Raw genomic sequence first — 22,751 nt, 5'->3', positions numbered from 1 at the left:
AAGACTGTATGTAGCAGAGATTTGCAAGGCTGCAATTTCACTGAAATGACTATTATTACCTTATAGACTGCAATAGTACAGCTCAAGTGGTGCAGTATGTGAAATCCTAAGGTTAAATAATGGATTTGACCATAACATTACACTGGACTTTATACTTTTGCTGCTGATGCAAGACTTGAACTTCTGTTAAGACAGGAACCTATTCAACATCTCTGTCATTGTCTGGCATAAAAGCCTGCACTGTGTACACAACAATGGGAAGGTTCAAGATCAGAGACTGAGTGGAAGTGTCTTGAGTTTATCAAATGCTTTCTACTCTGTGAAGAAAGGTATCTGGAGTCAAGCTGCCCTTACACTGCTAGTTGGTGATGCATGTGAGAATGGGATTCACAACTGATAGCAGCACCAGAAATGGTCCTGTGGTGAAGCCTGCACTTAAGCCTATAAGCACCACAAAGTGAATTATACAGGAAAACTTATGAAGTGATACAAAAGAAATTAAATATAATTAAAGAAAAAAACATTAATAATAGTTAACAGAGAAAATTGATGAAAATTAAATGTATTTTTGGTAATTAAGATTTTATAGAAAGTTCATTTAAACTATTTTTTCTCATTTGGTACATTAAAGCAGTATTTTGTATGGGATGGAAGAGCTTGAAAATTTCTGGATGGTAGTCTTCAAGGATATTTATTGAGCAGACAGATTATTTAGGCTCCTGGTTGCTATAATCTTCCAGAATATGGTTTGAGTTTAATCTATTTGGAAAAGATCAGGCTGCTTTCTTTTCCAGTACAAATTTTGGTCTTGGAAGTGCTGTTTTACATATTAGATTAAAATCAATGCATTTAAAAATTGAGTTTTAAAAACACTGAAAAAACAAGGTGTCCCTAGAACAGAAGATGCAGGTTTTGCTGGCAGTTCATTTCATTCATCACCAAGACAGCATTAAAGTGCAGTGGCTATGTCATTGCTATTAAAATTACATGAGGAGTGGAGAAACACAGACCCAACATTCTGTACTTGATCACAGATCAACTGTTAAAATTACCAGTGGCCTTTATGTTGTAAGATCTTTTTCTTGTATAATGTGGAGAATAATGGGTCTAATTAATTTTTCTTTGTCTATGATTTGGAAAACCACAGAAAAAAAAATTTTATAACTGAAAAGTATTTTCTACTTTCACAAAGCATGTTACTGTAAAGTGTTGGTTGAATAGTAAAGAGCCCTTCCTTTGCATGGAGCTGCTGAGGTTTTTCCAGCCTTTCAAAGAGGCTGTCATTAAGGGTGAGAATACTGACATTTGAAAGCCCTCTTGCCTGCTGATGCAGGGAAGTGCAGAGACTGACTTCTCTCTTCCCCAGCCTTCAGTTCTTAGCAGAGACAGCCTTGTCTTTCAGCTTAGCAGAGGGAGAAAAATGGCAGAAATGGAAACCTTGGCCATTCAAGTTTAACGTAAATATATATATGTGGATTTTAAAATAAGTGACAGCTTTTTAGCTGTCTATATGTCATCCCCTGTTTAACGATGTCCTTCAGACTGGGGCAGTGAGGCAAGCCCAGGGCACCACAGGTGCCTTCAGAAAGCTGCTCTCAGCCCATGAGGACCTGTTGTGCTGGGGGCAAAGGCTCTGCTTGCAGCCCAGAGTCCAGACACCTGCAATTACTGATTGGTGCTATTACTGATCTTTTTAAACTGCTTGGTTATACTAACATTGCAATACTTAAAATATTCCTGTCTAATTTTACCATTGAGATGAAGTTCAGGTTGTAACTCCACAAGAATCAGTTCTGGAAAAGCAGAAACCAGGGTAGGCTGCAAGCAGTTCCTATTAAGCATTCTTTCAGATAACTGCAGCACCAATTGCTTCACAAAAAGCCAAATTGTTATTTTCAATAACTAACTCCTGCATACTGTGTGTGCTGGTTGCAACATTGAGTAATAAATGTCATCCAAGGCTGATGATTTTTATACTGAAAAAAGATATGTAAATACTGATTTTCTTTTCATGATGTATGTACTTTGAGAAAAATAGTTGTAAAGAATTTACTGTATAAAATTTTCTTCCTGCTCTTAAACACAGAAGAGTAATTTTGAGAGATATTTCAGATATCAAAATCAATAGATTTCTAATGTTGTTAAGGATTTTTATTCTTCATATAAATCATACACTAAACTGCTTTAGCAGTCACAGGAGTTATGGGCAGTGCTGAGTGCTCTATCTCTTTTTCCTTACTAGCCTAACACATAATTTTGTGTGTATGAATGATATATGAACATCTTTACTTATAAGAAATATAAAGTTTTTCAACAAAACCAATGGACATCTACTACAGCATCTATGAGATTTTGCTTTTCCTTCACTCATGTATTAATTTTCCACAGATTCAGGTGGTGTGAAATGTCTTGGCATACTGGAATACCACTGTGAAACTCAAGGCATTCACGTGAAGTCATATTACTCTAAATACAGAAACAAACTTATATCAGCACTACTTTCTATGGAAAAGCAAAAAAAAAAAAAAAAAAACCCAACTGAAAAAAAGTAGATTTCTACATCCATGACTGAAAGCTGCTTTTGTCCTTGTAATTCTGTGGCCGTGGGTTTTGGCAGTCAAACAGCACAGGGTGCTGTTTGTGGAGTGGCAGTTTACTGTCCTGAAAACCAGACTCCAGATCCTTTCATCACTCTTTGATACACTGGTTAATTACATAAGCTGGGTCATTGAACTAGTGCTCCATAACCACTGGGCTAATAATAGTGGATCACAGCCCTTTCTTAGCCTCACTTGGTCATTCATGTGCTTTCTGTGGTTTTGGATCCTAACATAAATGTATTAATCCTTCTACAGCAACTTGTATTGAGCATATGTGTGCAAACTTCTCTTGCCACACATCCCTGGAGTGTTTCAGCTGGTGCTTTCCCTGCCACTCACCACTGTGTAACCAAGATATCTACAGGGCTTTCTGCTGCTGCATTACCCCTGCACAAACAGTTATTACTGAGATCCAGACTAAGATAATTTTCTCAGCCAGAGATCATTACTTAAACTGTCATTTTTCTCCTTACTTGCTCAATACAATACCATCACCCCCACCCAAAGACTGGTCAAGCTGTGCTGTGTCCCTCAGGCACCCAGTGTGTTCCAAGACATCAGTAACAGCAGCAAACTCAACAAGCTAGAACCACTCTTTTCATCTACAGTAGGATTGGAGCTGTATCTCCTGGCTAATTATACCTGAGTCTGCTCTCTCCCAAAGGGCTGAGCAAGTGATTCTGCCCAGTCTTAAAGTCTAAATATTCCTCAGGTAGTGGAGCTGCCAGTGTTGCTTTGGCATTGCTGGAGATCACCTGCTCTTGGTTTCAAAGCTTGACTCTTGAGATCTTCTCTTTGATTTCCAGCATACAATTTTGTCAACCTATGCATGAAGGTGGTTAGTGGTTTCTTATTCCATTTGGCTGTATCTTCTCCTGGGCATTCAGTTTTTAATTTTAAATGCCATTATTCTAATTCAAGTGCCATCTTCATCACTCATGCAGAATTCTTGGAAAAATAAATATACAAAAACCCTGTGTGCTATCCTGTAGTCAAGCCTCATCTACAGAACTGCAGGGGTCCATCTCGTCTTTACTTTCCACTTGCTTGTATATCTTCAGGGCTGTATTAGAAAGCATTAAAACTGCTTGTTTCTTTTACTTTTGTCCATATTTTTTGCCTTCTCCTTTTTAATAGGTTCCCTGTGGTCTGCTCCCTCCTGGAGAGTATTCCCAGCCCTGCCAGGCTGCCCTTCTGAATCCAGACAGTTTATGTTAGCAGGGTTCAAAGGACCCACAATCCCATGGAAGGATGGGTGGATCTGCAGTTTTGAATGTTTGCTCACCCTAACAGGACTGCATCTCCCTCTGGCATCCCTCTGATAACCACAGGCAACAGATGCTTTTAGCACATGACTCTGGACCCATATGGCTTTTGTTCTTTCAGGAAAAGCCCTGCAGACACCGTTTCCAGCTGCTGACACATCTCAGCTCTGGCTGTCTGCACAGCTCACTTGCCATGGCTGGTGTTTCTTGTGGATTGCACATGAACCTTTTTGTGACTGCAAAGGCTGTTTCAGGCCAGTGATTTTGATCTGCATTGGTCAAACAAGGAGCAGTACCAGGTGGACAGGGATCCTTCCAAACCCCTCTGTGCCAGTCACCAAGACCATCCTTTGCTAGCTGTGCTCTGGTTTGTACTGCTGTCCCATTTTACCTGTCAATTCCGTATAAGCTTCTCCATTATCTTCCTATAAGATCCTCATCTTCCCGTCTCCTATCCTTCTGTTTTTTCCAGCACCACTTGTAATAGTTACTTTAGCCTTAGCTACTCTGTTTTCTTTTTTCCCCTTACCTTTTGTGATATCTGAAACTTCTTTCTTTGGTCTTTCCTCCCATCCTCACCATCTCCTCCCAGCAGGAGCAGGTTTTAGCCCCTCTGCAGCAAAGGTACATTCCTGGCCTTGTATTCCCCAGTGTGATCCCCACAGCATTTTTTTCCTCCCCTAATGCCCTGCCCTTATCTTCACATTGCTCTCACTAGCTGCCCAACATTCCTGCAGCCCAGGCCACCTCCCTGTTAACTCCTCCCGTCCCATAAACAATCCACTCTTCCCAAGACTCTCACAGATTTACACAGCTTTACTTAAAAGACTTTTAAAAGGTCTAGGCATGAGGATACAAATGTACTGCCTGTTCTACCACAGAAGCCATGGCAGTCTCTCTCCTTCAAAGGCCATGGCTGTCCTCACTGCTGGCTTTGAAAAGTCCTTCACAGCCCTGCTTTGGCGTACATGACATGGGTTATGACCTTTTTACCAACTTGTTATTGGAGTGTTCTTGTTCTCTGTGTGTGACAGTGATACAATTTCTATTTCTGCTGCTCTCGGCTCCCACATTCTTTCTCTTACAGCCTTGGTTGTTGAGTTCTCCGCGCTCCCTACCAACCTGTCACATGAAAAAAGAGGCCTGCTGGTGTTTGCAGGACTCTTTGGTGAGGAGTGGATGAAAAAGAACAGGACTGATTTTTAACTTCTTTTACTAAGCAAAGTTGAAAGAAGCAGGCTATTGCTAGTGTTTGTGTTGTGCTAGGCGTTTTTGGGGTTGTGTTCATGTGTTTCGAAATGCACAAAACCGCAGTGAGGAGACGATTGAAGAAGAAACAAATTTCAGCTGGACTCCCACATGGTAGGTGGACTCTTCTCTAGTGTCTATGTACTATTTCACCTTCATATTGCTCTTACATAATCCTGTTTCACAGGAAAACACTCTTTATGTGGTCTAATCAAGCTGGTCTTTTAGCAGAATTCACTTTTCATATAGTTATGTGTACACAACTATATTATGTATTGGCGAAATGTTGTTTTGTAATGTGGCCTTAGTTTTGCAGCAACTTCTAACCTACTCATACCTCAAAGCATTTCATTCCACTAATCCTTTAAGATCCCAGGAGTCCATAGCAGCTGCATTCTACAGTGGAAATAGCGGTGGTCAGCAGCAGTAATCAGGATTTCCTGTGCTGGACATTGTCCACGTGCAGTAAAAATTAAATGGAACTGAAGTGGTTTGTAGGCTCTTTTAGCTGCATCATGAGAACCTTAATTGTATTCCTCATTTAAAACTTTTGAATATTAACAAATCTGTCAAGATGTTAAAACTATTACGGAGTTTCATTAATTCTTTCTTTAGCAGGGAAGAGCTTGGGATGGAAACTACAAATAAAATGGCTCTGAAGTAAGAAGAAAATAGTTTGATTTACTTTAAGTTCTGTTGTGAGGCTTTAATAAATCTGTAGGGGGGCTGTCTATTGATTGTTAGTCCTATAACCAGCTCTACAGGGGTCCTGCTTATGAGCACTGCTACACAAAAGTAAATTTCATCATGTTTTATGTCTTGTCTGTATGCAGTTTCTCATCCAGTTTTATCAAGATTGAGCCAACCTATGGAATTAGTGAATTGAACACAATTTCCCATGTATGGAAGCAGTTTCAGTTTTTTTATTACTTGCCATCACAATCATCTTTGGCTTACTCTTAGCAAATATTCTTTGTAATGTGATGGTTTTCAGCTGTTCCTAATAGACCTAAAATTGTTAAGACAGTGTTTTGTGTTGTCTTGCTGCCAGTTTTGACAAAAAATATGCACTAAATTTGCTTTGTATTTTACACATGCTTTGGTCAGCCAAACTGATTTTATCTCTCTCCCATTTTCCTATTGTTGACAAACGTGCAACTCTGGAAGCCTGAGGCTATTCCACACCCTTTTCCTGCTTGCAACTGAAATATTGAGTGTAGCTCACCAGAGATTATTCCTTGCAGGTTTGCTTTGTAGTGTACCCCCAGGAGTCTTACTGGCATTTGTGGGTAGAAGAAATTTCAATGCATGTCCCAGTTTACCAGAGCTTTCTGATTTATGGTGGTTAAAGTTCACCAGTTAACACAATTTGATTTGGGAATTCCAAAGTAATAGGGAAACAAACGAGATGACTTGGTCATCTTAACCAGCTACAGATTTAAAAAAAAAACATTAGAAAAGGGAAGATTTTATTGATGAAAATGGTAATTTAAAAATCACACATATTAGTATGGAAATTAATATGGTTTACTCCTTTACTGTTTAATGCTGACTAATCTGTGAGAGTGGACATTTAAAGTTCTTAGGATCAGGAATGATACAGTACTGCCAATGGAGAAGCTGTTAACCTAGAATCTCCTTCTTTCTTTTGAGAGAAAAGAGAAAGACTAGAGATAGGAAAGGTTAATATAGCTCATTCCTTATGAATTCCCTGTGCTCCTTGCCTTTCTATCCCTGCTGCTCAAGACAGAATGCCTTTTCCTTCAGAGGTGTCCTTATGGAGATTAATATTATAAAGTTAAAAGGAGCCTTGTGAATGGGCACAAAGAACTAGGAGAGTTTTATTACTTTTTTCATTTCTTTTCTGTCTTTTTGTGGGAAGAGATTCACAAGTGGGTTGCATGGTTTGCATTCGTGACTTTTATTTGAAGGTGTCTTTGAAGTTTGGGGGGATTTACCAAATGCATAATCACACATCTATCAAGCAACATGTCTGAAATCTGTTTCTCTCTCTCTCCAACCCATGAATTTTAAACATGATACACAAATAAGTATTGACACTGAGAAGTGAAGCTGGGATTAGTTTGCACCTTGTAGTCCTCTTTAATTTTGGATCACATTCTGAAAACAAAATGTATCCTTTCACTATGCATCTGCTTAAAAAACTAATGATTCAAAGGGTGCCAGCAGGGAGTTTGTCCTGAAAACTGAATATATGTTTTCTGGTTATGGTAGCCAATGATTCTGTTTTGTTTTACAGTTAGAATATTCTCTTACAGCAAGAATATATGCTAGCACTTTATAAAATATTCTGCTGTACATGCATTAAACACAATTCTCTTCATTGAGTGTGCTGCCATCATTGGCTTAATAGAAGCATTATAATCTGAACTCTTCTAACAGCTCATTGGATTTTATTTCTTTTTAATAACCTTAAACCCCACACCTTCTCAGTTTTGATTTTGCTTGGCTTCATTTTTAGTTAGTTTGCTTCTTCTTATGCATTGGCAAAGAGCCTCAATGTTTCCTTGCATCGACTGCAAAGGCTATTGGTCCATCAGGGCTTTTAAGTGATACCCACAAATTCCTAGGGGGTCAGCTTAAAAAACAAAACAGAACTTCAAGAAACTACTTGTGTGTACTTAATGGGAGATGTAAGAATAAATTCTGATTACAGATAGAAACATGACAGTGTTCATTTTCCATCCAAGCCCTTGGTATTATCTCATAGCACAAACACTCCTCCCAGACTACAATAACTATTTAATTTTATTTCATTCCATTTTGAGGTATCTAGCTATTTCCCTCATTCTACAGGGTCTCTAAATAATAATGCATATGTTTTTGGGCAAACAGAAGCCCAAAACAAGAAAATGGAAAAAAGAAAGGACAGCTTAGTATTTTCAGGAATGAATATTTGAGTCCACACTGGTTAAGGTTTAAACACCACAAAACCCCAAAACATCTCAAACCTCAAAGACTATGTTCAGAATGTGTATAGCTGTAACCAAGAATTCAGCTGTGATTGTTTTTTTAGGCTGGGCAGGTGGATGGCACCCCAACCAGACCCCTGAAAGGGTCACCTGCTTCAAGTAGCACACTTCATTCACCTGAATTCCACACATAATTTCTGTGAACCCCCACTCACCCAGTATTTCCCTTCATTAAAGTTTCTCTTAATTAATTAGCCTGGCTCTCTCCTCCCCTCTTTCTTCTCCATTCTAGAGTCTCTCATTTAATATTCACATTTATATAATTTTGTTAACCCTAATAGATTTAGTTGTATGGATGGTAACATTAAACCTCCTTTTTTTGAGTTCCACTCCTATTCTCCATTATCAGAAGTCCTCTTCCTTTGAATGTGAGGTCATCATAGCTATGCATCTTTCAGCATATTTTTTCCTTTGGCTCTGATTGCAAGTCAGAAATTCCCTTACAAAGCTTCCTATATATGATATTTTTTAATTTGTGCTCTGATATTTGCCTTTACATGTTTTTCACCAGAATGCTTTAGAAATAAGAATTTTTATCAGTGGTGGCTAGAAATAAACTATTATATATTCCTCTCTCATATCTAGACACATACTATTTGTAGTAAACTAAGTTAAGGAAAAAAGAAAAACAAAAAAGACCAACCCCTACCCCCAAAAAACAAACAAAACAAAACAAAACAAACCCAAAACAAAAACAACACAACCAAACAAAATATAATAAATAGATAAAATTAAAAAAAAAAGAAAAAAAAAAAAAAAAGAGAGAGAAAACCAAAGAAAAACCCCATGGGAGCAAGAATAAAATCTTAGTCTTTCTGAGGTGCCTTCTGAAATGCTGTTGACAATGAAGACAGCAGACTCCTGGGTGGGCAACAACCTGATCCTGTGTCTGTGCTTTATCCTTCCCAGCAAGCCTGAGCCTGTGGCAGCTTACAACCTGCATGGCATACTGGATTGGGTTGTGGGTCCTTTTATAATTTTAATATATGGTGCAGCTCTGCCTCATGGAGACTGCAGCAGGGTCCACCTCTGCATCTGAGCAGTCAGGCTCTCAGAATATATGCATGCAGTTACTTTGCAAGGAAATGCTTCATCTCCTCAAAACTCTACAGCATGTTACAACTTTGGGAATGAAAAGTAACTTTTTCCCCTTCTTTTTTTTTTTTTTTTTTTTTTTTTTTTTCATTTTGCTCCTGTTTCTTAATGTATGATCACTGTGAAAGTATCTCTCTGCAGTTATTTTTTAAGATATCTCATATTTCCTCCTGGTTTCAGACAGGGAGAAACTTGTAATGGGAGTTTGTAGAAAATTTGATTCATTGCTGTGTTACTCTGCCTAAAGCTGCTCTAACTCTGTCCAGCAAAATGGAATTGGACCAACTCCTGGGAAAAGTGCTGGTGTAAGAGTCACGTGAAACTAGGGTAGTGCAGTAATACATCAGACATCCCTTTCCAGTTGTTTTCCTGCATTGCTGTTGATGCTGCTCCTAGTGGTGCACTTAGTAACTCCTGAAATTCTGAATGCTGTCTGTGTAGATTTCCTGGGTGCCTACAGTGAACTTTTGAGCAGCCATCTAGTAAAATGCGCTGTGGTTTGTTATTTACATGGCATTTAATTATGCCTTCAGTAATATAATGGAGACCAACACTTTCTGGTGAGCAGCACACTGAAACCAAGGTGTATAGCATGCTGCATCAAACTGTTAAAGGAATAGATATTTAACTGAAGGGAACTTCCACTGCAAAATAAGAAAGTTATTTCTTACTTTTGCCTTGTGTGAATTTTAGTTTTCTGGTAGGTTTATTTCTGTTTTTTTCAGGAAGAACAGTCAATTTCAGCAGTTGCCATGGGCAGTACCATCAACTTTGAACTTTTTACCTTAATTCTCTTGCTAATTCTGGTTTAGATAGTTTGTCTTTGCGGACATTCTATTTTGTGAGGGTTTTAAAACTTCAAATTACAGGAATAGAAGTTCTGGGAATGGAGTCATATTGACAAGTTCCCCAACAGAACACACAAAGGATTAGGGTGAAGCTGTTAATTTTCTCTGCTTCCATTGATGCAATTTGGAATCATCATGATGCTGGCAAAGGAGACTATTTAACGACATTGTTCTGCTGCTATTTATAAATGAGATCTCATTTAAATTTAGAACAAAAAACCTTCCTGGGTGGAAAACTGCCATCTTGTGTATCCACAGGCAGTGCAGTGCGAGGGATGCGATCTGGCTGTGTCAATATTGCCACTGCAATACAGACGGCAGTAATGACAACAGCACTGAGCTGTCCTCAGGGCTCACTTCTGTAACCTTGTCACTTCTGAACCTCAGCACCTCAGCAGGACATATTTTTCAGAGTTTTACAGAGACTATGTGTTTAAATGTATGTGTTCATCAGGAGTTACGGATTATCTGTTGTTTGTACATCAGAGCTCTGAGGGGTGCATCCCAGCTACATCCAGGCAGTCCCTTGGGATGCATGGTCCAAGCAGCACCTTGGGATGCATGGAGGATGCCTACCTCCTCTCCTCTCCTCTCCTCTCCTCTCCTCTCCTCTCCTCTCCTCTCCTCTCCTCTCCTCTCCTCTCCTCTCCTCTCCTCTCCTCTCCTCTCCTCTCCTCTCCTCTCCTCTCCTCTCCTCTCCTCTCCTCTCCTCTCCTCTCCTCTCCTCTCCTCTCCTCTCCTCTCCTCTCCTCTCCTCTCCTCTCCTCTCCTCTCCTCTCCTCTCCTCTCCTCTCCTCTCCTCTCCTCTCCTCCTCTCCCCTCTTTTTTTTCTCTTTTGTTATACCAGCCCTCTCATTCTTCCCCAAGCCAGCTGGGCCAAGAAGAGCTCCCAGTGAAGATCACTGGATTTTTTGCTGAGCCAACACTGCAGTTTTGGTGTAACTTAGGAAATCTTAGTGTTTGTATGGCTGCCAGCAATGGAAACACAGCCTAAAAAGTAAGAACTGCTGCTTTGCTGCAAAGTCACAGAGAGAAAATGTTGTTATTAAGTAGGACTATTTGTAGCCCAAACTAGATATTTTGCATATTGTAGTCAGTTCCTCTCAATCTGTGAAAAGTCTCACTGAAGTCCTCAATTCAGCTCAGCTTTTACTATTCCAAATTCTTGTAATTTGCTAAAAGTAGTGATCTTCATCCATGCAGAGCAGGAAGTCCTTGTACTGACAGTGATTTTTCAAGGATATAGTAAAAAGCATCCAACAAATTCCTGTTGTCCTGATAGTTGCCACTTTTATCTAAGTTGAGATAAGAAAGAGTACATTTATGAAGACTTATGAAAGATCTTTGTCTAATCTGTAATTTCAGTATGCTAGAGGCACTTATCACTGTCAGTTTCAAAGCACCTTACATTTGCAAACACTGCTTCATAAAAATTGCTTGAAATGGTGATTTGCCCCAAATAAGAGATGTAGGAATCAGAAAAATCATTAAGTTATCCAGGAATTTTGAGCCACGTTTGTTCTATGTGGGAGAGATGGCTTGCCCCATGTCTAAACTTAAATATCAGGTGTGAAGTAATTGATATTCAACAGTGGTTACATGAAAAGAGTACAGTCAGATAAATCACAATAATTTGACCACCTTGGATTAACAAATTACTGCCTGCCAACTGAGCAGCACTAATGTGCCAGGTAAAAGTCACGAAGATTATTTTTTTACCATTAGTGTAAGTGTATTATAATTATTCTTGGAAAATGCAATAAAAAAGCTACATTATTATTCAACTTCTGTTGACATTATATCTAATTGAACTCTTAAGACATCACAAATTGCCTATGTGTAAATCCAAAATATTAATCTGTCCTTTTACTTTAAAGAAATTCTTGTTGTATATGAGAGTTCAAATGGCAGAATCTGCTGTTTGCATTATTGCAGAATGGGTTTTCTACCTTTTGACTGTGGCAGTTGTAGAGCTATTGCATTTGTAAAGTGAAAATTATTAGAATAAAAAAATCATTTCCATGCTTGGAAGCAGTTTTCAGGAGACAGGGATGTGCTCTAACTTTACCACTAGTATGCACTTTTTGTTTGTTCAAGATTGGAAAGGGATATAACTACAGTATTTCTGAAAATTATACACTTGCAGGGCTGTAATTGACTTTGCTGTGGTTGCTTGCAGTGGACATAGTGGATATTCCTGCTTTTCAGGGTTTTTACATGCATTTGAAACACTCTTAAGCTAGTATGGAAAAACCTAAGTTCAACGTCAAGAATTCAATACCTGTCTGAACAAACAGAACAGCTGGTGAAATCTTGGACTACAGGGGTCAGTTATAAAATTTCTATTAATTCATTGGGCCCAGGACTTTAACTTAAACTTCAGAAACTATGTACAGAGGATAGGTGTGACTTCTTTACTAAATATATTCTTATCTACTTCACTGGCTGGTAATTTATAAAACTACTAGTTTATCAATAAGTAAGTGGTAATAAACTATGAAGACTTTGAAAGACCTGAAAACTTCTTTCTAACTGTGGAACATCAGAAATATTTCCTTATTTTCAGCCTCTCTATTTAGAGTGTCAGACCACAAATTCATATCTTTTCCAGAAGTGCAGGATTTTGGGCTGTTGAAATATACCTCTGGCACTGATGGCTGCAGAAGATGTTACTCTTTTCAAGTACAGATGTGGAGATGAAGACAGATGGGGAGATGGGATGTTCAGCACAGCTCAAGTCACAATGCAGTCTCCTTGTGCTTTTGTCTGCTCAGATTTCAATAATTGGAAATAGGACTTTATCGTTCCAAAATGTGGTAAATCTTCTTCCCAAAAGTCATGACAAGTCATGAAAAGGTCTTCCCAGCCTTTGTTAAGGGTAGAGTGGGAGCTTGCATTCAAATCTCCTTCTGAGAGAGGAGCCTGGGTCTTATCAGCCACAGACTATCAATGGTTTAAGGAACTTTGTCCTGCAGGATTAAATATGGTAATAAATAAATAAAATTCATATAAAATGAATTCTTTATTATGACAAATGATTAGACAAAAGATCTCAATCAGAATTATTTACCTCTCAGTATAATAGCTGAAACTACCAGTACTGTACAGTATATTGTAGTATAGGGCACAAAATCAAAGCAATTTTATCAAAGCAATTATATTAAAGCTAGCAAAAATAAACCATTACTAAGTAGAGATTGATATAAGTCAGCCAGTCAGGTAAAGTTGATAACTGGAAAAACTTTATACCTATCTTTATAAAGGGTAGAGAGGAGGACCCAGGGAACTATAAACCTCTCAGCCTCAGCCTCTGTGGCTGGAAAGATTGTGGAACAGATCCCTCCTAGACACTGTGCTAAGGCACATGGAGAACAAGGGGGTGTTTGGAGACAGCCAGCACAGCTTCACAAGGTCAGGTCCTGCCTGACCAACCCAGAGCCTTCTATGATGGAGTGATTATATCAGTGCACAAGGGAAGAGATACAGATGTCATTTATCTGAACTTCTGTAGAGCCTTTGACACTGTCACCCTCAACATCCTTCTTTAAATTGGAGGGAGATGGATTTGATGGGTGGACTGTCAGGTGGATAAGGAATTGGTCAGACAGTTGTATCCAGAGGGCATTGATTTATGTCTGAGTCCAAATGACCCTCAGAGGTCTGAACTAGGACCAGTGTTACTTAATATTTTCATTAATGACATAGGCAAAGGGACTGAGTGCACCCTCAGCAATTTTGCAGATGTCACCAAGCAGAATGGCGCTGTTGACACACCTGAAGCACAGGATATCATCCAGAAGGATGAGGACAAGCTCAGGATTCCCATGGGAATCTCCTGGAGTTTAGCAAGACCGAGTGCAAGGTGCTTCACCTGGCTTGGATGAGTCTTTGAGCAACCTGGTCTAGTGAAAGGTGCCCCTGCTCATGGCAGAGGGGTTGGAAATAGATGATCTTTGAGGGCCCTTCCAACCCAAGCCATCCTACAATTCCATGACTTAATGTTAGCTGTAGACAGAGAAAACAGATCACCCCCTTTTGTCTGCAGCATCCATGCCTAAGCACCAAAACCATTGGCTTCCATCAGTTTTTTATATCTGTTCTGGAGGAATTTGATCCTCAAGGTCTATTAGTTTTGTGGCTTGGAGATCACATCCAGTGTTCATTCCTAGTTTCTAAGTACATAATCTGAAGCAATGCTTTGGGATTTGAGACATAAAAAAATCCCAGCCATATCTGTGCAGCTGTAAAACCAATGAAGGAGCAGAGCATGGAGAAGGAGATTTTACATAAAGTGGAAAAATGGCCCCATAGTGATATGTGTTATATGGACAGTACATCTGGGGAGGTAGGGAAAAGGAAATAGGGCAGCTGTAATCAGTGAAAGTAGCTGGCTGACTGTTATCAAAGCCTGTAAAAGGTGGAATGGTGGGCAGCCAGATTTGCTGAGTTGGATGTTAGTTACAGGACCAGAGCAGGATGGGGAACCCAGCAGTACAGTGAAACTGAGGGGAGACAGCCTGTCCAAAATTAAATAGTAATAAACAGAAATGTGCTCTGTTTTGCTGAAGTCAAATAGTAGCAGGGGTTAATAGCAATGAGGGTGAAACAAAAGCTTCAGAAAATGGAAATTAAGCTCATCCACTTTCTAATGAAGTTACTAAATTGTCATGTTCAGAGAAGGGGCATGGGCAAAAACAGTGTGTTTCCCTAAGAACAAATGGATTCCTGATGGGCACCAACATAAGCCAATCTTGCACATCCACTGCTCATCTTGCCATTCAGGCAGGCTCCTGTGGGCTTGCCTGAATTTTGGTTTAAGGGAAATAGCATTTTAGATGAGCAAACCTATACTGAGGACCAGCCTTTCCAGAGAGTCCTGGCAGCGGGGTTTATTTCACTGATCTGAATGAGTATCCTTCAGTACATCTGGTCCAAAGTAAGCCAATAAACTTTGCCTGGTGGTGCTGGGAGCAGAGCAGGCACTCCTGGAAGACAGTACATCTTAATTCTTCTGCACGTACTTTGGAGGGGATGAACTTTGTCTGAGAGAGGTTTATTTTTTCTCTCTGGGTGTAGAAAAATCCTGAAATACTGACACTAATGAGGGGTGTGGTTCAGGTCCAAACAGATGTTCACAAAGATGCCAACAGGAGCAAGTGCCTGGGCATCTCTTAGAGTCAGTGGAGAAGCAGTAAATGTGCCCAGTGGTGCAGAGGCTGCTGCTTAGATGGGCAGAACTGATGGTTGCTCATGGTGAGATCACTCTCCTTCTCTCCCCATTGGAGACACTGACTGGGTCTTGAATGATTACAAAGGAACCCAAAACCAGGTTTCTGAATCAAGAACTGTAATCCAGCATAGATGCCTAACTTCTAAGTTACTGAAACAAATTGAGATGAATTTAGGCATAGAAGAACAATAAAAGCCTTTATCTTTATTCTTAGCTCAGGATTTTGCTTCTCCAAGATGTAGGTCTTCTCATTTCCCTGCTTGTACTATAACATTTGCCTTTAACGTTTCATTGCATTTCCATTAAATTAAAAATGGAAAGGAAAAAAAATGGTAGCAGAACAAAGTCTGCATTTTCAGATGTTAAGGTGAAAGTATGAATTACCTTAAAATAGGCAGGCATTCTTTTACATACTCATTTTTTAATTTTCCACAAACTGGAAACGTGTCAATCTTTACCAAGAATACATCTTCCATTGAATGGTTTGCCTACAAGCTCTGCTAGTAGGGAGGGGATTTTTCCTTCTTTCCTTCTTAGCATACATTCTGGTAACTGATTGAATGATATAGACAATTGGCTGTCTTTTCCTCTGCTTAAATATTGACTTATTACTTGAATCTGGAGCTTGGTCTGAGAATTGGGCCCTATTCTTGCAAAAGATGTATGTGCATTCTCTGCATTTAATGACATGAATAGTTCCACTGAGATCTGGGAGTACATTGCAGTGTAAAAAAGAGCTATCAATCTTTGCAAGATGAGGCTTTGGCAAGAAAAAAATTAACTAAATGCTTATAGTGGATCAAAATTAGACATATATTAGCTTGGTAAGTTTGTAAGGTCTGTCTGATATATTGATGCTCTTATATTAAGGATTTTAATTTGTTTGAATTAATGAGGCATTATGTTCTGTAATTTGTGTAATATAAATAATTTGGAATTTTTTCTCCTTTCTTTTAAGAAATCCATTTGTCAGTATTCAAACCTTTAAGGTGAATAAACACTGCTAATTTTAAAAAAGTTATAATTTATTATGCATTCAGTTATTTTGCTCAAGTTCTCACACAGATGAAATGCATTTGTATGTGTACAAAATAATTTTTTAAGAAGTTTGAGAATTGCCCTTGCTTGCCCATGCATCAGTCCTTGTACTACCAATATGGTTTTATTTCTTTTGGGTCTTGGTAGGAAACTCTGAAATTACCAACCTTTCTGCAAGATCACTGTCAGGTTAAATTTACATCTGAAAAGTTGCTGGGATCTTACTGGCTTTTTAAAAAATTATTTTTATTCTTGTTATGAGTACTAGCACTGCTGGATGTCAAAAGCATTATTTGCAAAAGCTGTTAAAATGCCCAGCCATGTGCAATATCTGAAGTGACTCGTGTGTCCCACGGTTTCACTTGTGATAATGTATTATAACACAAACTGAAAAGCTAAACTTTTCATGGTGGTATACTACCTTTGGAGCTTTTCTTCAGTCTGTATAGACTTAATCACAAGATTCCCCCACCACCCCTTTAGACATTCATGGACAGCTAACAATGGAGAACAAGACTCTGTCACTTTGAAGTGCTTTGTGTACACATACCTGTTACATCTTGTGCCAGCCAGATTGCTGATAGATGCAAAGAAACCACCAAAAAACCAAAAACAACAAACTCCAAAACAGAATGGTGAATCTATTCCATAGAAATCATCTGAAAGATCTTTATCACCTGTGTGCTCCTGTCTGGGGATGTACTGCAGGAATAGTTGCTGGCTGCTCTTGCAGGCACTGTTGCTCCCTCAGCTCTTGGTTCAGGCATTTATCATCCTTCTACCTGGTCTCCAAGCAAGCAGCATGTATTCTGGTTTCTTTGTATGGTTAAACAATGTTTATAGCATCACTTTGCTAGAAAATTTTTTGGCCTTCTGTTCATCTTTTATTTTCTTTGATTCGGTTTCCAATGGGCTTATATCTTCTTGAGCTGATATGGTGAAAAAATCAAATTTCAAGCTCTTCAGAGGCAGGACACCTACAGAGACCTGCTTCTTCTGTTGAATTGTTATCACTAATACACAAAAAAATATGGTTGTTGAGTCTTTATCATGAAGATTTTTCTTTTCCTTGGAAATTCTTCTTAGCAAAAATTAGATGAGAAATATGAAGCTGCACTAGCAGTATAATGTCCCTTTTAAAAATTTGTATTCTTGGTTTAATGCTGTGCTATTACACAGTTTCATAGGAGGTGCATACCTTAAAGTGTAAAGAAACATACTCAAGTGTCTCATATAATTGAAGGTTCATCTGTTCATCCTAACACACAAAGGTAATTTAAATACATACCAAAGACTGCATTTATTGTAGCAAACTTTGAGATAAGTTTTAGCTTTAGTTTTAATTTAGAAAGTTTGTCATTGGTCAACAAGTTGTTGCCTTAGATAAGTACAACAACAAACTGTGGAAGCAGCATGGCTAAGAGGTTGTAATGGAGTTTTCCCCGTGGGGATTTTAGAACTTGTTTGAAAACCTTTTACTGCAGTACGTGGACTCAGAGCCTTCCCTCAGATCCCACACCTAAGTCTACCTACCTCCCATTCAACCTTCCAGCACCTCATTTCACTTTTATTTCCACAATAAAGTTAGTCATCAGTCCCCTGGACACTGCAATGGAATTTGAGATAAAACAGTAATTGTCCCACAGTAGCTTTCTTCAATTTCAGCGTCTCTTTTGTTATGCCTGGAGCTGTGAAGGAAGATGCAAACCCTTGAGGATGGCACTCTACTGCAAATGTAATTACCAGTAAGGATGCCTGTATTACCTTTTCCAGTTAGTCATTCTTGGAGACATCTTTTTCAGTAAAAAAGGAGGGGATTTGCATGTAGAGAGGGTCTATAAATATTCTTTAATAGATGCAGTTCTGAAGAATTGGAGTTCTTCAGTAATTTGTCAAAACACACCGAATGAAGTGAGGGGTGAGATCATATATATATATTTTTTTTTTTCTGTAGCAATGACTTATTTGCTCTGGAAATGAAGTTGGGTGGCTATAGACAGAATTGTGTCTCCCTCTCTGCTGCATTATTTGATATATGTTAAATTAAGAAGAGCTGGTTTTAACCTGTTATATCTTGGCTGTCACAACTGTGCTATCTGTGCTGGTGAGATACAGCTTCTGTGAGCCATTTGGTTTACCAGTACCTATACATTAAAAGATACTTTACTCTCCTCCCTGTTATTTCTCCTACGTATAATGTTTTCAGCCTTTTTCATTTCAGCACCACTTAATGCATTAGCAACTTTTAGAAAGACATGTTATCTTCTGATATCTCTGGAACAGGCTCTCAGATCTCTGCCTTTTTTTGCCACCTATGATGGGTAATATTGAATCTCTTTATGAGGAAGAGATGCTGCACCGTTAAGCACAGACTATTCTCCCTTCCCTGGTGTCCTGTGGAATAGGTAATTTCTCTCTTCAGTCAAATCTGAGAGGGAGAAACGCTTGTTCCTTTTCCCTTTGCATACTGATTGTTCCTCAACACAATGCTCATCAAAACTCCTTTAGTCTAACCATTTTTCTAAACCCAACATCCCTTATAAAAGAATGGAGGCAGTCTCAGTTCCAGTAGGGTAAGGTATATCCCCTATTCCCAGATCCAGTGGACTGAGGGATGATCTGGTCTCCCAGGACTGCAGCTTTAGTTCCTTCAATGGTCTGTGCTAATACAGCAATATTGGTAAGATACTGGACAACTACCACTGTTGAAGTAGTATTTGGCTACAGGAATACATTCCCTCAGTGATTTGTTTTTGGAAACATAAGGTATAAGGGAGCACCACTGTTCTCATGTAAAGCCTAATAACTGTCATCGCACAAAATGTGTACAGCAAACTGTGGCCTTTTCATAATTCTTTTCCCAGACACTAGGCAAGTAATTCAAACAGAAAAAAAAAAAACCTGCAAATTTTTGTTGAAATGGTTTTGAAATCAAAACCAGTGAGAGACTCCAAGTCAGAAGTACAATCTAATAGAGAATTAAAAAAAAAAAAAAGAAAAAGAAAAAATAAAATACATGCAATAGTACATAAGAAAAGCCACTGACAGAGTCGGAATACAACCTGACACCCTACTATTTAGGGTGATGGTAGCAGTCCAGAAGAAGTAGTCTTCTCGAAGCAGTGTTCCTGTAGAAATCCTGGCAGTGATTCTGGTAGCTCTTGTCCTCTGGAAATCAGTGAGTAAAGGCTGCTTTGGTATTCCAAATGTCAGTTTTTTATCTAGGTAGGAAAGGCTTAGCTCCTCCCCCTGGGTGGAGCATCTCCCAATGGGTTGGTGTAATTTTATCAGTCATGCAATGGGACTCAATGGCCCATTAACAGAAGATATGTTCTGGAGGAAGGAGGGGTCGATGAAGAAAAGATAAAGAACATTGCCCATCTGGTTTTAACAGATGGCCCATTAGCAGAGGATATCTCTGAGATAAGAATCACCACCCCACCTGGTTTCAGCAGATGGTGATAGAATACATACCTTTGGGCATATCTTTACATTGTAACCTAGGACAGTGTAAGTAAAAAGAATATCTTTATAGAGTAAATTTGAGTATTTTTTGACTGTTGCACTAATGAGACAATATAAGCAGTGGGAGAAATAATATTGATATAAAATAATGTTAATGAAACTGCAGAATTTGAAAAAGACAATTTCTTTTTCCTCACTGGAAATTTCACAAGATTTGGTACTTAATATTATTTCCCCTGAGTCTATTTTGTGGATTTTGTGTTTGAAATTGTTGGGATGGCAAAGTAATGCAGGATCTGAGTTGAATGGGTCATTTGAATGGACTTGCTGCTTTGAATTCAGTCCTTATGCAGTGTGTGATAATTCTAGACTGTTTTTATTACATTGATACTGTTTGAAAATCATGTTTTGAAAAAGATCATGGAAAGAACAATGTTTATATTTGATTGATTGTATGGTTCCCATCCTTCCTCGATGGTTCAGCAAATATGATGAATGGACATAACTGCTTCATGAAGTCTTAAAATGTATGATGTAGAATTGGTTTAGATCCCTGTTTTCATTCAATGTCTGTATCCTGTGTTTTAGGGTTTTTTTAACAGACTTATTGAGTCATGCATTATTTCCCCTCTTTGTGGGAAATGAGCATATTTGTATTATTGTCACAGATAACTTGCTATCAAAATAATCTCACACTTCTGCAGAATTGGCAGGGGGAGTTTTGGAAGGGTGAGACTTTGGAATTGAAACTGTTATTTGCTGACATGTTCAGCTTTATACCAGAATTACACTTTGCAGGGTTTGGGTTTTTTTGTGTGTGTGTGTGTGCATGTGTACAAAGTTTCAAGTAACATGACGTGTTAAGTCTGTGGTGTGCATCTCCTGGCAGCTACTGCAAAAATTCAGCCCAGAGGCACTGCCCTCATCTCAGCCAGTCTGTCAGTGGAGTTCAGCAATCTCACAGGATGAGCACTAGCAACCTGTTTCCAGGGTGTCTTGTAATTTGTTACAGCTCAATAAATCTCTGCATGAGCAGTAAAATCTGTGCTGTAAATCCACCCATGGAATCAGCTAAGCCTTGCATTTAGAGCAAAGGGTAGTGCTGGGCTTTGCAGTGTGCAGGGTTGCTTGGGCCTTCCCACTTTCTTTCTCAGTGGATAGGTTTGGATCTCTGCCCCAAATCCTCTTGGGTCCTGTCATTTATCTGGGTGCATATAGAGACCACAGGTCCTGTAAGCAAGGGAATTCGTTCAGTCTAATACTTTTGTATATATTAATAATCAAGTTGTCAAGAATTTGAACTGCAAAAGAACTAAAATATATAAAGTGGAACTCTTTTAGGTGAATATATAAGTGAAATTGATATTAGTACTTTCCACACTGATAATACACTGTTGTCCTTAGGATTCTTTAGTCTGCTGTCTTCTGTAATTATTGGCCAAATGCTTGGAGAAATAATTAAGAAAAATAACAACTATAAAGTATAGTACTTCTTGAACTTAAGTACTTTTAATGAAAATATGTGTTTTCCTGTGAGATCTGTGCTAGAAGGAGCATATACAAAAGACTGAACTCTAAGGATTGACATTGTTCATATGACAGAATTTACCATTTCAGTAGCAAATAATGAACATGTCTGGAGGTAACTGAGAAGAATTGGTAAAATCATGTTATCTTCAGAAACATAAAAGACTTATACTTACAATACCCAATGGAAATGTAATCTTCCTCTTAAGATCTCTCTGTCATTGTGCCTGAAATGTTCTTTTCTGTCAAGAGAGTGTTGTAAGCATAAAGCTTTCACACTGTCAGAGGATGGCATTGCTCCCCAAAAACTGAGCTTTCTGTTTCAAAGGGATGTCGTTAATGTTTTGAACACCTACATTTGCATCTCCTGTGAAAATGGATTTAAAAGACAATGAGAGCCTACTCTAGGATTAGAGGAGGCATTTCCCTTTTTCTTGCTCTGTTGGACTCAGGAGTATAAGAAATTAGTTAGCTCCCAGGTTTGAAACAAATTTATGTTTTAGAAATCAGCTTTTCTAAGGAAAGGAGAGGAAGGTCGGTAAGGTACTAAAGAAAATTAGTAATATCAGAGTATCACAAAATGCTGTGAAAGCTAAAATGTGCACACTTTTTTTTTTTTTTTTTTTTTTTTTTTTTTTTGAGAGAGGAGCTAATCAATTTGTGCCTACAATAACAAGACCAGAGTATGGACTAATTTCAAAATTATTCTGACAAAACTGAAATTGAGGCACTCTCCAGCAGCATAGTGTTCTTGGGAATATAGACATGTATTTGTAGCGAGAGTGGAGGATCTTTAAGGAAATTAGAGAAGACCCATATTTAAGCTCAAGGTGGATAACCAACATAGTGCCACAGTATGTATTTCTTGCACTGCCAATTTGAAATTTAAATGAGTAGCAGTTTCACACATGTAAGTTATAGACAAGCCTTTTTCAGAAGGCTGCTGCAATACAAACAGCATATGGCTTGTGCCCTTTGTCACCCTCGTTCTGGAAGTGACTGCTTGACACCCACAGTTACAGTGACCGAGGGATATAAGATCTCCTGCAGTCTGTCACCTTGTGCTAAACTGAGTTTCCAGTGATTCTGGAGAGCTCTGTAAACTCTCTTACTTGGGCAAGAGTAAGTGAAAATAAGCTTTGTTAAGAATCTGCGTTTCTGGAGTCTTTAGTTCTTTGAGGCAATAATTAAGTGATGGTTATAGGAAGAAATTCCTGTGTTGGCATTATTTACTGAGGCAGAAGACATTCAAGGATTTTTGTTTCTAGGATCCCTCTTGTAGCACAGGGGGTTGGTGCATAATCTGAGCAAAGTTTTAGATTGCATAGGATTTTATCTCTTTTTGACGCATATCTTCAAGTGATGTCAGATGATTTAGTATGAATTTCACCTTTATTAGTGCTTAGAGCCAAAAGTCTTCCTCAGTTATCTATTGTACTAAG

At 38.7% G+C, this 22,751-nt stretch overlaps 1 protein-coding gene across 3 annotated transcripts in view; it reads left to right on the top strand.

Moving 5' to 3' along the window:
- FGF14 (fibroblast growth factor 14) overlaps positions 1-22,751 on the top strand; it is a 372,210-nt gene that overhangs the window by 153,561 nt on the left and 195,898 nt on the right. Inside the window, exon 1 of one of the 3 annotated variants that reach the window (XM_056501008.1) lies at positions 4,944-5,227. The exons of 1 other annotated variant lie outside the window; for it this stretch is intronic. In XM_056501008.1, the coding sequence (XP_056356983.1) occupies positions 5,152-5,227 (76 nt within the window). In that variant the 5' untranslated portion in view covers positions 4,944-5,151. Of the gene's footprint in view, positions 1-4,943; positions 5,228-22,751 lie in introns of those variants that run through there. One more of the 3 variants, XM_056501024.1, reaches the window with a different exon arrangement.

Source organism: Oenanthe melanoleuca, chromosome 1, assembly GCF_029582105.1.
Source record: "Oenanthe melanoleuca isolate GR-GAL-2019-014 chromosome 1, OMel1.0, whole genome shotgun sequence".
Classification (NCBI taxonomy): domain Eukaryota; kingdom Metazoa; phylum Chordata; class Aves; order Passeriformes; family Muscicapidae; genus Oenanthe; species Oenanthe melanoleuca.
Note: the sequence above shows the minus strand (reverse complement) of the source record. Positions and strands in the feature narration are given on the sequence as shown.